The sequence below is a fragment of the Cydia fagiglandana genome, chromosome 22 (assembly GCF_963556715.1).
Source record: "Cydia fagiglandana chromosome 22, ilCydFagi1.1, whole genome shotgun sequence".
NCBI lineage: Eukaryota > Metazoa > Arthropoda > Insecta > Lepidoptera > Tortricidae > Cydia > Cydia fagiglandana.
In genome coordinates this window covers 2,044,159-2,061,790 of record NC_085953.1, presented here as the reverse complement: position 1 = coordinate 2,061,790, position 17,632 = coordinate 2,044,159, and the positions used below count along the sequence as shown (strand labels likewise).

At 40.2% G+C, this 17,632-nt stretch overlaps 2 protein-coding genes and 1 long non-coding RNA gene across 5 annotated transcripts in view; all 3 read right to left on the bottom strand.

The window, feature by feature from the left end:
- Nucleotides 1–506: 506 nt before the first annotated feature.
- Nucleotides 507–2,519, bottom strand: LOC134675576 (carbonyl reductase [NADPH] 3-like). The gene is made up of 2 exons (XM_063533878.1): nt 1,698–2,519; nt 507–740 (listed from the first exon to the last, which is right to left on the bottom strand). The coding sequence occupies exons 1-2, from the start codon at nt 2,329–2,331 to the stop codon at nt 523–525; spliced, it is 852 nt and encodes a 283-aa protein (XP_063389948.1). The 5' UTR covers nt 2,332–2,519; the 3' UTR covers nt 507–522.
- A 326-nt stretch (nt 2,520–2,845) lies between these two features.
- Nucleotides 2,846–17,131, bottom strand: LOC134675573 (nuclear receptor subfamily 2 group C member 2-like). Of its 3 annotated transcripts, XM_063533875.1 has the most exons (12): nt 16,911–17,131; nt 15,611–15,735; nt 14,458–14,607; nt 13,427–13,542; nt 11,757–11,862; nt 11,174–11,275; nt 10,221–10,304; nt 9,720–9,891; nt 9,289–9,469; nt 8,417–8,564; nt 5,007–5,240; nt 2,846–4,181 (listed from the first exon to the last, which is right to left on the bottom strand). In XM_063533875.1, exons 2-11 carry the CDS (start codon nt 15,732–15,734, stop codon nt 5,008–5,010), a joined length of 1,416 nt encoding a protein of 471 aa, XP_063389945.1. In that variant the 5' UTR covers nt 15,735; nt 16,911–17,131; the 3' UTR covers nt 2,846–4,181; nt 5,007. The 3 variants fall into 3 exon arrangements, with proteins under 3 accessions (XP_063389945.1, XP_063389943.1, XP_063389944.1); XM_063533873.1 differs by lacking the exons at nt 14,458–14,607; nt 15,611–15,735; nt 16,911–17,131 and adding an exon at nt 14,284–14,401; XM_063533874.1 differs by lacking the exons at nt 14,458–14,607; nt 15,611–15,735; nt 16,911–17,131 and adding an exon at nt 14,133–14,159.
- Nucleotides 2,846–17,632, bottom strand: part of LOC134675587 (uncharacterized) — a 358,978-nt gene continuing 344,191 nt past the window's right edge. Inside the window, exon 2 of the long non-coding RNA XR_010099774.1 lies at nt 2,846–3,481. This is a non-coding gene — a long non-coding RNA (uncharacterized LOC134675587). The remainder of the gene's footprint in view (nt 3,482–17,632) is intronic.

The following is a 17,632-nucleotide window of genomic DNA, read 5'->3' as shown; positions in this document are numbered from 1 at the left end:
CACGTAATAGCGTCCCATAGTAAACACTTGCCTTTTTCCCATGGCACCAGTGTCAGGCCGTCAGGCCTTTTACCTTTTTTTGGTGCTAGTACTAGTGTAGTGTTATTGAAAAGTATTGAAATGATCGAGACTGTCCTTTGACAATATAATAATAACCGCTGTCAAACTTCGGTTTTGTAGGAAGTTTCCTTTCTGTACGGCAGTTGTGGTAGAGGTGCTTAGTGGCAGTACTATTATTTATTCTGTGGTATAAGTATATTGTCAATATTTATTAAGAAAAAATTGATGCGTTGAAGAGACCACCGAACAATTTCGATGATGAAGATAGTGGTCAAGTCCATACTTATTAGTTACTTATATTACTTATCCATACTAATATTATAAATGTGAGAGTGTGTCTGTCTGTCTGTTAGTTAACCTAACCTCTAGTAAAACAAAACAGATGTCTAAGTAACTGATATATTGATCCCACAAAGAAGGCATCAGATAAACGAAATTAAACTCAGTTTTATTAACAACAATTTACTCCACTGGATTCCTTTTGACATGCTTTGGCATTTCACTCGCTTCCCAGTCCACGACAGTCTTGTCGCTCCACACGTACTCGCCGCGTATCGAGTCCGGCGCGTCGAGGGCTAGATACAAAGTTGGTTGCGCGCCTTCGTCGATGGTCAGCGGACCCGCGTGCGCTGTCATGTCCGTCGCCACGAAGCCGGGGTGCACGGCGTTTACTTTTATATCTGGAAAAATAATTTGGTTGGACTAGTCAGTCTGGTCTGAATGCTCATTATAAGCCCGCCGTCAGTGGCGGATTTGCCCTAAAGCACAGTAGGCCCCGGCCTAGGGCGGCAAGATATTGAGGGGCGGCAAATTGTGACAAAAAATTCGCTGATGGTAACAAGAAATAACTCAAAATGTAGTCAATATTATGGGTGCCTTGAAAGGGGCGGCTACAGGGCCTGGGGCCTAGGGCGGCAAAGACTGAAAATCCGCCACCGCCCGCCGTCTAGACGGATGTTCGAGTTGGCTAATTTGACCAGAAAAAAAAATCAATCTTATTTAGCGACTACACGTTCACAATTAAAATAATGATGAATGCAGTTTTTCTGGTTACTAAAATTGATGACGTGGTTCCTAAGAAGAGATCGTCGTATGTCTCATAGTTTCAGATTTTACTGGCCGATCTAAATGGGCCACCCTGTATAACGAAACTTTAATTATCGATGTTTGCAAGCACATTGTTTGCGGCCGACTTTCAGATTAAGATGCCCAAACTCCTCAGATCGTCGGTAGATTGACAGTGTATGGAGCCTTTAACTTTAAACTCTATGGTTCCGGACTACCGGCTTACCCAAGTTTTTAATGTCTATTTTAGCGGGAAAAGCAAAAAAACAAGTGTACTGTGTACGCGTTTTCTGGTTTGGAATGAATGCAAGTCATCAGATCACAAGTGTTTCTTTGAATTTATCGTAAGCGATTTACATCTGATAACTGATAACATTACTGACGCAAATAATGCATCATTGTCACGTCTCATTCAACTTTTTGGCCAACGGAGTACTTTTATCGTAGAGATACGACATGTGTTATTGATAATTTATTTTGTTTATTTCAGCATGATTTGTTTGCACATTACCTACTTACTTAACCGAATGAGACAGCAAAATTATAATTTCTAAGTAGAAAAGCAAACTCACCTCTATCATTCAACATCCTCTGCTGTATCCTCGTCAACGCCACCACCCCAATCTTGGACACCGCATACGAAGATTTCCCCCACTTCAAAAGCTGCGCCCCCTGCCGAGTCGCATCCACATACTGTGTCATCAGCTCACTCAACTCATCTACCGTTAAATTCTCATCTTTCAACTTATTCCTTATAGTAGAACTAGGTATTTGAGACAAATGTCCTAAATTACTGGAAACATTTATAACTCTAGCTCCATTCCTTAGTAGAGGAAAGAGGATTTCACAGGTGGATAGTAGAGAGAAATAATTGACGAATAACGTGCGTTCGGCCTGAACTATCGCTGGCATTGTAGAATCCTTTCTAAACGCTATAGCCGCGTTATTCACTAAAACATCTATTCCGCCATATTGTTTTTGAATATAGTCACGGAATAGTTCCAAACTCTCTTCTTTAGTGACATCCAGCTTATGATAGTTTGGATAAAGGCTTTCTTCTTTAAGTTTTCTTACTGCCGTTTTTCCTCTCTGCTCGTTTCTGGACGTGAGATAAACGTGGCCTTGGAACCTTTTGCACAAACCCCTCACAATGCCAAAGCCTATTCCCTTATTGGAACCAGTGACTATGGCTACTTTGGTAGCCATCACGACCGATATCTATGACTGTGTGCGCGAAAATAAAATGTTGGTGTTCTTGTGACATAATTTAGTGATAAGTTTATCACCGAATGTCAAGATTATGTATTGTTTTACCTGAGTTTGATTGTTATCTAGTTTCTAACTGATATGCATTTGTTTGACATCAGAAATGTATAAAAATAGTATTTTATGAGGTATTGTGAGGTTTTCTACTCAGGCCGCGTAGCCAAGATGCCAATCGCTTACGCTCCGTAGCGAACGAAACGCAACTGTCACTGTCGCACTAATATGGAAGAGTGATAGAGAGACATAAAGCTTTTCGTTGTCGAAGCGATAGCGATTGTAACCTTGGCTAGGCCGGCAGTTTTATTGCGCTGTTTTCTGAGCTATAAAATAAAATATATTGTTAGTGTTCCAGCAAATTCTGGTCTACACAATGGCCCATGAATCCCATGATGGACGAAAATAGTATGACACTGTATTGGTCCAACAGGTTCTTTTCAATAAGAACAAATATAAATAAAATTAGTCACTTTATTACAAATACTTTTATAATTAAGGCACTTAGGTCATAAACTTCCACAATTTTTAAAACATTCATAATTATGAATAAAACTAAACGTACGTAAGTACATTACAATCTTAAAGCTTACATTTGCTAATGGACGAATTTAAACTTAAATTACATTTCTAAAGTAAATATACTCGAGATCATAGTGACCACTACACATTTATAAAAAAAAACTGGACATAAGTACAATGTGGGGAAGACCGGCATATTAAATTTATTGCAGGAAAGACCGTCATAGGGTAACAACTCACGTACGTCGCTCAAACACAGTCATAAAGATAGAGTTTCACTCCTGCTCTACCGACTTTCTGTAAAGCCCCATATAGATGGGGCAAGAACTTGCATACAATGTTCGATATTGCTGATTACAGAGTACGCAATTCAGTCGACCGACCAAATACTGTAAATTGTAATGTAACGTAAATCGCATGCAAAATCTTGAACCGTCTATACTCTGTATCTTTTAAGTATTTAAATAAAAGTAAACAAATAATTTGTAAAGTTTCAGGTAGTTGGTAACATTTATTGGTTAACCAACCAAATACAAAAACGCCTGAACCTGTCACTGAAGGACCTGACTATATTCTTCTTTATTCGTTCGACTTGAGGAGCCATTTGAGGCTAGATTTTGTTTACTTTTATTTAAATACCTAAAGATACAGAGTATAAATAGTGCTTAAGTAGGGTAGATCCGGTATGTTTGTAACGCAAGACTTAAAAGCGACAAAAGAGCTTATAGACGGTCTTCCCCACAGTGACCAATCTGTAAATTTGTATTGCATAAACTTTCGTCAAATAAATTTCAAACAAATATTCTCGAATTAAAGAACAAATATATAAAATTATTTTTATACAGACATTACCAATTATAAAGTTAACACGAATAATTTTGACTTTGATAAAATTCAGCATTGAGCCTTAATAATGCTGCTGTAAAAGATTTATAAACATTAAAATCGTTATATTTTCTTTGTAAAATCATAGATTTAATTAAACAAATCTTGTTATATTGCAATATCCACCATTAGAAATCACACAGATTTTACTGTATTTTTTTTAATAGCCTATACTGTGTCCCACTGCTGGGCAAAGGCCTCCCCTGTCTTTCGCCACTCGTCACGGCTTTGTGCATGCTCTTTTACTGTATTTTATTAACATTTAAAATATTCTTCAAATATTTACTGACAGTTTTTACTTATACAATATCCACATATAAAAATACTTCTTTTATAAGTTTAGGCTAATACACACTTACCTTCAGCTAAATTGATGTCGTTGAAATTACCTGGAAAACAATAATTCAAGTATTAGAAAGGTAGTACCGTCATCAGCAATAGTATCTTACACAACTAGGGCCGCAAAAATATGTGACACGTTCTTATTGCGCTCCAAATAAGAACGTGTCACATATTTTTGCGGCCCTAGTTGTGTAAGATACTATTGCTGATGACTGTACTAGTCAAAGTGAATTATTCATAAATAATAATGTATAAATATTATTTTCACCTCAGCAGCTCGAACAATGGTACTTTGCTGCTTAAAAACAGTGAGCAAAATGCAATTTCTCGCTACGCTCGTGAATCTATTATAGAATCTTTCGCTTGCACGGGACTCAAAATAAGCACTCGAAGAAATATCAAACTTTGATCTCTTGTTGTACAAATAACTATTATTATAAAAAAAAATCCTGACATGAAAAATTTCCATGACCATTTTATTAAAAATCCCAAACCAAAAAAGCTTGTAAAGAAATATGATTTCCGTAAAATATGAACGTTGTTTACAAAAAAAATTAATGTATCCATGTCGATGTTTTTCAAAGCCCAATTACTACATATTACTTACGTAAAGAACCGGCACACAGAACTAGTATTTTAGGCCATGATGTTGCTTTGACAACAAACCATAGAAACGGAGCGTGGATCTCGCGATCTAAACGCGTAAGCGCCATGAATTTTACGGGTGTGGCGTGGCGCGTGGGGATCATTGTACCGTTTCTTCTAATTTCTTGAAATAAATATTAGAGATGTCCCGAATATTCGGCAACTATTCGGTATTCGGCGTATTAAATATATTTTGAATTTGAATGTGTATCAGGTTAGGTACTGACGTCAGCGCTCGGCGTTGAGCAAGTACGGCACGACGTCGTCGATGCTGACGTCGCCGACGAAGCCGACGAAGAACACGTCCTCTAGGAAGGGTCCCGTGAAGGCTCGCAGCACGGGCAGCTGCAGCAGTAGCGTGGCGCAGCGCTCCTCGTCGGCGGCGCAGAGAGCGCGCAGCGAGCGAAGCACGGACGATTGGAGCTCGCGAAGCTTCTTGCTTAGGAAGTCTGGGGCGCCGTCTGTGGACAGATATATTTTGAAGGTCGAATATAGTAGTATAGGCACAGAATAAATAATAGTACTAGGTACTAGACTCACTCTCTAACAAAACGCGTCTGTCACGATCAGCACAGATATGACCGCTAGGTGGCGACAGCGCCACTCGCGGCTTATGGCAAACCCCAAAATTGGGGTCGAACGGATGTACTTTTAGCTCATCGTCATTTCAGCCTATATACGTCCCACTGCTGAGCACAGGCCTCCTCTCATGCGCGAGAGGGCTTGGGCCAGTGTTGGCATCAATCTGAACTAAATCAATCCGGATTGATCAATCGAATTGACGCGTCAATCCGAATTGATCAATCCGGATTGATCAATTCGAATTGATTCAATTCAGATTGACGCGTCAATCCGATTGAATCAATCGGAATTAACGCATCAATCCTCAATTCGGATTAAATAAATTCTCAATCTAGATTAACCATAGTCCCTAAGATTACTTTTCAAAGGTGTCTTTTTTTGGGACTTACTTACTGGACTTAAAGTCGATATCTGAGGTTCCCAGAGGTTCGAAAACATGTTGCTGATGTCAGTATTGACAGTTTTCGAAATTTGGCCGATTACGTTCATATTCGTAATCGATGTCGACCATAGGTCCCGAAAGATGTCCCTTCCATTTCGACACATTTTTTTAAATTATTCGTTGCCACTTTAAAACGATATCTGAGATTTCCAAAGGTTCACATGGTAGGTAACATGTTTCCGACAGCAATAAAGACGTAGTTTCCTTTTTTTTTGGACATTTATGGGACATTTCTTAAAATTAACCGATTGCGTTCAAAATCGATATCTGAGGTGCCCAAAGGTTTCGAAACATGTTTCTGACGGCAATACCGAGAAATGACTTTTTACCTACGCTAAGGTCCGAATCATGTTTCTGACGGTAATATTCCGAGATGCCCTGTTTTGGGACATTTTGGGACATTTCTTGAAACCAACCGATTGCGTTCAAAATTTATATCTGAGGTGCCCAAAGGTTGCCCAAAAGAATGATTTATTTTTATTGAATGCCTTGCGAGTATTACAGTAAGTATCGGGATATCCCCCGGTATTCACTGTAATACTGGCAAGGCTTTATATATTGAACTTTACTTGTTATTATGGATATTATTTATTAATTTATCTCACAATAACAATCTGTCATAAAAACATAACAAGCATGAAATGAAATCGAAGGGAGCCCGAAATATGATATTTTTTTATTGATTTAGACATAATTATAATATCGTATAGAAGTTATCTTACAGATGTATTCTCATAATTACTTTTTATCCATTAATCTTGCACACGAAAATAACAAAGTGAAATTTTGAAACCCACATAACATTGTTCTAGAATAAAAAAATGTACCTATAGATATTCAATGTTAACCTTTACGACAAATAATAGTTGGTAAATGTTACTTACCGTAAGAACAACTGCGATGTCCAATCCTCAAAGTCACGCCAAGTTAATCGTATGAAACAGTCCAGAAGTAAATCCAAAAGTCCGTATAACAAGCCAACGCCAAAAGAAAATCCACAGTCTAATTTAAAACAAACACACACAGTCACACACCAACAAACAACAAGGGTTGAAGACCGAATGTCTTATCTCTACTGGACTCAAACTGGACACCACTAGAACAATAAAAGGATTAGAATCATGCTATCTCTTTCGCACTCGTACGTTTTTAGAACGCATCTTGTTATCAGCAGGGTGGCGTAATGCAGGTAGTAAAGTAAGTACGCGGCTGAAGTGTAGAATCTAAATATTGCCGTTGAAACCATGTTTTGCACCTCAGATATCGATTTTGAATGCAAGCAGTCACTTTCAAAGAATGTCACTAAAATGTCCCAAAACAGGACACCTTTCAATATTGCAGTTGAAAAGATGTTTAGAAACCTCTGGTTACCTCAGATATCGATTTTAAACGCAATCGGTTAATTTCTAGAAATGTCCCAAAAAAGGGCATCTCTCAATATTTCCCTCGGAAACAAGTTTCGAAACCTTTGGGCACCTCAGATATCGATTTTGAACGATATTGGTTTATGGTGGATAAATTATTCAAGGAAAGTCCCGAAAATGTTCCAAAAAGGGCATCCTTCATATTGCCGTCGGAAACATGTTTCGGAACCATTAGTAAACTCAGACACAGCTTTTGAACGTATTTGGCTAGTTTCGAAAAATGGCCTAGATAAAAAGGACATTAGGTAGGTACATGCAAAGTAATCGTCAATCCGAATTGACGATTGAGGATTGACCGATCAATTCGAATTAACGATTAGTTATCGTCAATCCTCAATCAGTAGATTTAGAATTAGTTTCGTCAATCGTCAATTCGGATTGATCGGTCAATCCTCAATCGTCAATTCGAATTGATTTTTTGCCAACACTGGCTTGGGCTATACTTACTTACTGTACTTTTAGCTACCTGTAGCAAAGCGACGAAATCGTGGAGTGAGCCACGCCTGACAGGGTGTCCACTAAATGACACGCCACAGTGACACTGGAGGTAGACCAGGCCAAGAGGACCCAAACCAACATGACCCCAGTAGTGGCGCCGTTTTCAAGTTATTGCCACATTAAGGTTATCGTCAGTTTTTTTTCAACTTATATAAGGTGGAAAAAAAAACAAACTGACGAAATGAGAAGATCTTTTCTTTGAAGTCGAACGAAACGCGACGCATTATGTAGCGTACGGCGTCAACTGGAGACCTGTTTAATAATGATGACGAAGAAATATTTATACAATAGACACGGGCACACACAACCGCACGCGCACACACACACACACACAGAGGGTCTCTATTGTTTCCCATAAAGTTATAAGTCAAAATGTATTGTTTGTCCGCATTTTCGTTCGTCATAATTTGGTTTTTCTCAGAAACGCGTATAAGATACATGTAATAATGTTTTGAAAAGATGTGTCCCGCCGAGTTTGTTGCCGGTCCCATATTGGGATACCCTCCTCCAATTGAGGGGGGATTTAAATCTTCTCGGGGCAGAGGTGTACGGTTGGAGCCGGTAAAAGTTTATTTGACGTTCATAAGCGCATTGTAATATGCCTACTTGAATAAACTATTTTTTATCTTTATCTTATCTTATTTAAAATCATAACCCGCCCCATAGTCGGATAATAAGTGTTATTTTTTACCTGGTGAAAACAGGCATAGCGCTCGCAAATGGGCATGTTCCCTCTCGCTCACTCGTAGCTGCTCCATATTACCGATGTATTGTTGCAAGCGAGACAGCATGCTGCTCACTTCAGATACTCGCTCGTCAGAATAATCCGCAGTAGTTATCTGAAAAAAAGTATTGTATTAATGAAGTTCATTCAACGGATCTAGGATGGTCGCGGTTCTTTCTATAGTTCGTTTTTTTAGCATTAGAAAGAACTTGCAAGAAGGTAAGCGATCTTGACATGTCTTAATTGAAAAACGCCTTTTAAAAATCAAAACTATTACTTATGAAAGCAGAAGAATATAAATGATCGTATTAGATTCATAATTGTTACATATTTACCGTAACTTATTTTTAAAATGTGTTTTTCTATTAAAAGACACATCAAGATTGTTTACCTTATTTCTAATGCTAAAAAAAACGAACTATAAGTAGATATGTAATTTATCCGGTTTGTAACTTACTCCGGATAAAGCTACGCAATTCTTGCAAAGATGAACCCTAATACTTACTAAATATGACTCAACTTACGTTGACCTAGTAAAATATGACTGACTCCATCATTTCCGGACTATGGGGTTGGAGCATAGGTTTCCCCTATTCTAGTTTAGTTGTGTCCTAAAGGGCCTCATCTATTGTATCGCCTCCTTACATGGCGACCGTGACAGGACTTAGTAACCTATCTGTGACGTTCCACGTCAAAAGGTACCTTATGGCGGCTCGCGCTTACGTCGCATATAGCCTCAATAATATTGGAGCGGCTTTAATAATAGCGTAAGCGCCAACCGCGATAAGGTACCTTTACCCGTGAAACGTCACATTTGTCTAGTTTAGAATTAGAATTACCTCGGCGCCGCGTTCTCTCTCGCACTCAGTGTTGCCTGCTCGCTCGCGCAGCACGGCCTGCAGGTGCGCTACCATCTGCGGCAGCAATGCAGTCAGCTGCAATGCTGACGACAACTTGGCCAGCCCTAGTACGAAAAGCTCGGGCCAGCATTTCTTGAGCAGGGTCACTTGGATCTCGAATCTGTACACAGATAATTAATATTGAAATCACACTCACGCAAGCACACACACACACACGCATATACAAGCAAACACACCCACACGTTCACGTACAAGCACACGCGCGCGCAAGAACGCGAACACACGCTTACGCTCACACATGGCGCACACACTTACTCATGCACACTTACACACACTCATTCTCCCGTATACATACATACAGCATACGCTTACGAAAGCTCACACACGCACTTACACTCATGTAAACTTACGGTAAAGCCCTCGCAGCAGGTATAGCCAGCAACCAGCGACTGATAGCGGCCAGAAGTCTAGCCCCTGCCTCGCATACTGCATGCAGTCTTAGATGGGGCGGTGCGCCTCCAGGAAGTGCCATGTGTAATGTCAGGGACTCCGGGGTTGAGAGGACTGCTGAAGGGTCCACCACTGAAAACCAAGGAAACTGTAGATAAATTTGAAAAAATTGAAAAAAGTGGATCTGAGATCTGAGGAGTTGAATAGGTAGCGTTAAAATACACTTTTCACCTCAGCAGCTCGAACAAGGGTACTTTGCTTCTTAAAAACAGTGAGTAAAATGCGATTCTGCTCACTGAGTCATTTTGTCTCAGTCTCAGTTGTCTGAGTCGTTTTGTCAAAATGAGTGAGCAAAATCGCGTTTTGCTCACTATTATAGAATCTTTCGCTTGCACGGGACTCAAAATAAGCACTCGAAGAAATATCAAACTTTGATCTCTTGTTGTACAAATAACTATTACCTTCAGGTTGTGGAGCATCAGCTTGGGGCGCGAGAGGCGCCTCCGGGGCCGCGTACGCGGACTGCAGGTACTCATTGATAGCTCCTACAAATAACATTCAGTTATAACGCTACACATGTAATACATAATTGTTTTCCATCGTATTTTCTCGGGAAACGTTCGTATTTGTCATGCTACTTCAGTCACGCACAGTATTTTCTGTACTGACTGAAATAGCAAGACACGTTCGTACGTTTCCGTGAAAATACGATGGAAAATAATTATGCACTACATCTGTACCTAAATGTAAATCTACCAGTAACGATGTTTCCAGTTTCAGCTTGGACAAATGCTTTAGTATGTCTGTATCGCTTCTCGTATACAGTTTGCATTTCTCAACCGATTCACGTAAAATTTGTGGGCAGATTAAATAATTATACAGATTTTATGCGGATTCAGTACTTCGAAATTTCTTCTCACCGAGCCTCACGCTAAGTTTCATATATATTTTGCAGGGACCAAAGAAATGGGCATTATCAGTTGCGTGTTCAGGCCTAAAAATTTTGCGTTTTAAAATAGTGTTTACCACTTTATTAATCTCTCCCTTGAGTAGGGAACTATGAAAACACCCATGAGATTGACATGTTCACCTATTTAGTGTCCAAAACCTCAAAAAACCGGTCAAGTGCGAGTCAGAGTCACGTTCCAAGGGTTCCGTACATAAGTCCATTTCCTGTCATCTATAGGTAAAGTACTATTTTGTGATTTTTTAATGGTCGGACAGACAGACAGACGCACGAGTGATCCTATAAGGGTTCCGTTTTTTCCTTTTGAGGTACGGAACCCTAAAGGCCTGTCTCCATTGCGCGCGGCTGCCTCGCGAGCCAATGTTCGATAGTTTGCCGCGCAATATGGAGACAGGCCTTAATAAAAATCAGATTTAAAAAAAGGGATAAATAGTGATCATAACTCACCGAATTGTCCCATCTTGAAAAGGTTTTTAGCAAGCTGTGTCTGCAGGAGGAGTTGTTGCCGCCGCGCGCCCTCCATGTCGCCGGCGCCCAAATAGCCCGGCACTGCACCGATACAATAAATTAAATTAAGACAATAAGCTAGTTGTCTATAAAAATAATTTAACACACACATTACTTTGGACATTATTTTCAACACATCTAACGGACAATTCAAAACATCTAAAGGTGCCCACTGCCCACTGATTAACAGTCCGCCAGACGGAATCGGCCTGTGAGTTGTTCGGAACTGTCAAAATTTTGCTCTAACCTACAGGCCGATTAATCAGTGGGCCCCTTAACAGTACTAGCCAAAAATATATCCCCTTCAGATAAATTTTTACTGCAAACATTTTTACGTAGTCAACAGGAACCATAAAAAAGTTTCCCGTAAAAACCTGAATGTGATATTTATTTTTGGCCGATACTGTATCCCTACTACTTCCATCCCCACCTGTGCAAGAGGTAGTTGCATCGGCCGTGTCCCGTTCTAAGTCTGTTCAAGCTATACAAAACAGGATGGTATCTAAACTGGAAGATGGTTTACCTGGGTTCCCCTTGTTGAAGGCGACGGCGGCGGCGAGCGCGAAGTTGATCGCAGGCGCTGCGGGCGACACCGCACCGAATTCGCTCGGCTCTTCTTTTGGATTTATCTGTACACAACGTATTTGCATTGATATGATGATATACAAAAGATTACGAACGACAGAGAGGTTTGAAGGAAAAAATCATGCTGCATGCCGATCTCAAATGATGGCAGAAGGACAAGAGAATGATGATACGAAATAACTAGAGATGCACCGGATATCCGGTTACTATCCGGTATTCGGCCTATCCGGCCATTAGTTTACTATCCGGCCGACTACCGGATAGTGACCTACTATCCGGCCGGATACCGGATAGTAACATTGCTTGATTTCGGAGTAAACCAATTGGATTTAAGAAACAGACACGGTCATAATCGTACATGTCTATTATTTTAAAACAATTTAATCATTCCACTGACTTGCACGCGCACTAATTTCGTACCTAGAAAAGAGTCCGCGCGAACGTTTACTAGGAAACAGGTCAAACCGGCAAAATGCGCACCTGAAAAACTGAAATATAGGTATAGTTCCGCTGGCCGAATATCCGGCGGCCGGATACTGGATATAAGGCCAAATATCCGGTATCCGGCCAAACAACTATCCGTTGCATCTCTAGAAATAACCTAGAAGTGACCAAGACAGTGTAATGTTTTAAGTTAACAAGAGAAAAAAGGTTTTAGGATAAGAAATATATAAAATAATATGTAAAATGTATAATTATCAGACATCATACATTTTCCAGCATTTTTGGTGCAGCGGAGACCACTCCGCTAACGGAATTAACACCAGGTAACGGAACGGAAAATAAAATAATTTCAACCCTAATAATGAATTAGCGTTAATTACGTTAATATTAACCTTAATTTACCACTTCAGTTGGAATTATCTTTACCAAATCCGTTAACACCACTCTGCTGCACCAAAAATGCTGGAAAATGTACGATCATTGATAATTATTGGTGCAATAAAGAATATTTACTAGAGATGCAACGGATAGTTGTTTGGCCGGTACCGGATACCGGATATTCGGCCTAAACATCGGCCGAATATCCGGTATCCGGCCGCCGAATATTCGACCAGCGGAACTGTACCTACATTTCGGTTTCTCAGGTGCGCATTCTATAGGTTTGACCTGTTTCCTAGTAAACGTTCGCGCGGACTCATTTCTAGGTTCGAAATGAGTGCGCGTGCTAATCAGTGGAATGATTAAATTGTTTTAAAATAATAAACAGCTACGAATATGACCGTGTCTGTTTCTTAAATCCAATTTGTTTACTCCGAAATCAAGCAATGTTACTATCCGGTATCCGGCCGAATAGTAGATCACTATCCGGTATCCGGCCGGATAGGCCGGTTACCGGATACTAACCGGATATCCGGTGCATCTCTAATATTTACTTACTTACTTACAATGTTTAAATTGTATCATCATTTTGGCCTATTGATAAGGTTGATTTCTATGGCAGTGGGCAGTTATTGACAACTTACATCTGAAGTTGTTTTTGTTGAAAACACATTTTTTACACGACTGCCCAAAAAAAAGGGTGTATTGTTTTTCCTTTTACGTAATTTATAACACCCTTATCAATAGTCAGTTTATTGATTTTAAATTGTATGAACCAAAATTTACCTGTCCCTGCTGCCCAGCCAAACCCAGCAGCTTAGAGTAGGCCTGCCGCTCGTGGAGACCCTCGCCGCGCTCGGGCTTCACCTTGTCCACGATCGGCTTCCTCTCATGCTGAACCGCTGTCGGTACAAAGCAAGAATTACTGCCCATCAGATTATCTTTTATAATTGGACTTATAGGTAAAACATAGATATCGTAGGAAGAAAAAAACTGTCTTGATTATTTAATTCTTCTTCCTTGTCGTATCCTCATGGCTGAGGGACGTGACGAATGTGGACACTTTTCACCAGTGCTCTCCAAGCCGCTCTATCTTGGGCCCAGTGCATGCTAGCCTGCAATGTGGCGTTTGTCTCTGACGTTATTCTGTCCGCCCAACGCGTGGCCATACGTCCATCCTTACGCTTCCTTGCCTTGCGGCCAGTAATAATGAGCTTTTCCAGGCTATCTGGCCCTGTCTTGCTCAGATGGCCCAAGAAACCAAGTACACGTTGGGAGCAAACATATTCTAGATTATTTCATAGGTAAGGGAAATTTTGTGGTCACCGGAAAACGCTGGATGCGGGTCGCTTCCAACCGGTACGTATGGAGGTTCAAGGGGGAGGCCTATGTTCAGCAGTGCACGTCTTATGGCTGAGATGATCATGATATTGATGATGAAGTGAAATGCGTGAATATACCCCAGGCCTGCGGCCACCTTGTAAATACTCACAGTCACTTCGCATCCCGCAGGCGACGCATTTCTAGACGATAATGCTTGGTAACCTCGCAGTTCATGCTGCCCCGAACATTAGTAGCCCAGCTTCATGCTTAGTCATGAATGTACCCCATGCCTGTGGCCTAGGCACCTATTAAATACTCACAGTCACTCCGCATCCCGCAGGCGAGGCATTTCTGCAGCCTGCAGTACTGGCAGCGGTTACGGTGGTGCTTGGTAACCTCGCAGTTCATGCTGCCCCGACATTGGTAGCCCAGCTTCTTGCCGAGTCATGAATATACCCCAAGCCTGTGGCCTAGGCCGCCTTGTAAATACTCACAGTCACTCCGCATCCCGCAGGCGAGGCACTTCTGCAGCCTGCAGTACTGGCAGCGGTTACGGTGGTGCTTGGTCACCTCGCAGTTCATGCTGCCCCGACATTGGTAGCCCAGCTTCTTGCGGATGCTCCGCTTGAAGAAGCCTTTGCAACCTGGTGGAGTAAATATTGTTAAGTTGTTGAGCTTGGTTAGGTTTGAGTAGTAATTTTTTTTTTTTATGAAATAGGAGGCAAACGAGCAGACGGATCACCTGGTGGTAAGCGATTACCGCCGCCCATGGACACCCGCAACACCAGAAGAGTTGCAAGCGCGTTGCCGGCCTTTAAGATGGGAGTACGCTCTTTTCTTGAAGGTTTGATTGAAGGTCGTATCGGTCCGGAAATGCCGCAGGCGACAGTTCATTCCACAGTTTGGCTGTGCGAGGCAGGAAGTTTCTGGAGAAACGCACAGTTGAGGACTGCCAACCATCCAAGTGATGAAGATGGTAATGTTGTCGCATGGGCGATGGCGAAAAGAAGCGGCAGATTATAATCATTATTATTATTTGTAACTCCGTTTTAAAACTCTCGGGTCTTTCGACCCCGGTCATTTATAAGGCGTGCGTGGGGATATGGATCCGACACGTAGAGGCCGTTTGGAGAGATTTGATGTCAATGTAATTACTTGATAAAAGAGGTTGCCATACAAGAGTCTACGAAATAGAAGTCATAAGCTATATTTATAGAAGTGAATGGTTCAAGCCTTAATTTATAGTTCGTTTTTTTAGCATTAGAAAAAAAGGTAAACAATGTTGGCGTGTCTTTTTATTGAAAAACACTTTTGGCAATTTCCTCGTGCACAATACTGCCAGTATAGACGTGGCTCGGCCGAGGCGGCGCGCACAATTATTCTGTCCGCCCAACGCGTGGCCATATGTCCATCCCTAGCTTCCTTTAGTATGAATATTGAATAGGGGTTCTTTTTATTCCATTTCAATCCTGTAAGCTGTCTATCTTTGACATTTAGCTGGAATTAAGTATTTTTAATAGTCGTGCAATATCCTTTGATACGCCCATCAATTTCATAAAATATTATATTTATTTTATAAGATCTTGGGGAGTTCTTCTCTTCAGCCTGAATATAGTAGTTTTGTTAGTATGAATATTGAGATCAAACCTTCACAACTGATAGCTCCATAGTGCCTCCCAGACGCTCTATCTCCACAGACAATGCAGAGCTCCAACCCGCCGACTTCACTGCCGCCGCTGAATTTCATCTCCATCTGGTCCTGACCATCCATACTACAACCATAATTATAATATTAGGATTAGATTAGATTTTCTAATTCTGTTCAACAAAAAATATAACTTTGAACTGGTCAACAACTTTGTTGGTCAACAGTTTTCATAATAATTGTGACTGAAAATGTTTGTATGTTTGGTATTAGCCAAAACCACTATTCTTTACTCCTTACAACATGGCATTAAAAAATACACCCTAATCTTGCCCTAATAAATAACAAGTGCGAGTCGGACTCGCGCACGAAGGGTTCCGTACCATAAAGCAAAAAAAAAAAAACGGAAAAAAATGCAAAAAGAAAATGGTCACCCATCCAAGTACTGACCAAGCCCGACGTTGCTTAACTTTGGTCAAAAATCACGTTTGCTGTATGGAAGCCCCACTTAAATCTTTATTTTATTCTGTTTTTAGTATTTGTTGTTATAGCGGCAACAGAAATACATCATCTGTGAAAATTTCAACTGTCTAGCTATCACGGTTCGTTAGATACAGCCTGGTGACAGACAGATGGACGGATGGACAGCGAAGTCTTAGTAATAGGGTCCCGTTTTACCCTTTGGGTACGGAACCCTAATTAACACAGCTGTATTGTTAAATGCTTTTAAAAATATTCAGACATTCAGAGAACTTATGTCTGTTTAATTTGGTTTTTATTTGGATTATCTCATTCAGGATATATTGTGATAATGAACTAACCAATTTAATCATAATTTTATGCATTTAAATTTAACTCGCTTAAACTTACCTACTGGGTCACTTCCAATGTAACAATGAAATTACACAAACCAAACAATGTGGTTCAATTTCAATACCTGTTTAGCAAAACATGTTTATCAAAATGCTACACATTTGAACCTTGATATTAATGAAAGGTCAAAGTATTGTCAAGCAAGGTGAAGAAACATCAAGATTAGCCTAAATGGCCACGCGAAAGTACAACTATGGTCACTCGTCGAATTAAAAACAAAACAAAAAAAAACTTACAAATATTTACTGTTAATGGGCACCTTTCACTCGCTCGTATGCATGGTATTTTAACCTTTACGACTACGTGGGCGGAAATAAAATGAACTTCTCAAGGTATCGAGTAAAAACAAGACGCCCTGACCACTGAAGTGAGGAGAGCGAGAATGGAGTCATCCATAACGTGGTGTATACAGTTACTTGGAGCACTTACTTTTTTAAGCGGACGGAGATTTTATCTTTCTTTGGAAAACACAAGCTTGATGGTGTGTTCTGGTCACGTACTACTTATGATAGTGATGCATAGTAATTTTAGAACTGAATATAGTCGAATGAAGAGACGATAATGCAAATACAATAAAAAGAAAATAAAGTTAATGGAGGAGAGAAAGAAATGCACTCAGCAAAACGTCACACGATGACGTTTGAGGCACTTGTATTTTGTATTTGTTTGCATCGTAATAAAATCACCAGATAATTTTGTCTCGTTTTAATAAGTTTTATTTTGTATCAAAAGTATATTAAAAGACGAAAAACTGTACTTAAGGAATCTTTATTATGATAATGCAAAAAAAACAATGTTAATATTGCGAACCGCGTTTTTACCTTTACTTTAAACAGTCTGATCAACCTCTATTTCTGTGTCTATGGCACATGACACTCAGGGATGCCAACTTAGTGGTTTTACCACTAAATTTAGGGGGAAATAAACCAGCTAGGGTTTTTTTAGGGGCTAAATATTTTTAGTGGTTTTTTTAGGGTTTTTTTTAGAGTAGAAAAGTGCGGCAAATTTGAAAAAATGTAGGCGCGAAGGGATATCGTCTCATAGAAAATTTGAATTTAGCGCCTTTTTCCACTGACAAGATTTTCTTGAGCATCTATGTATAACGTTCATATGTATGATCATTAAAATGTGGAACCGGTTGAAAATCATAA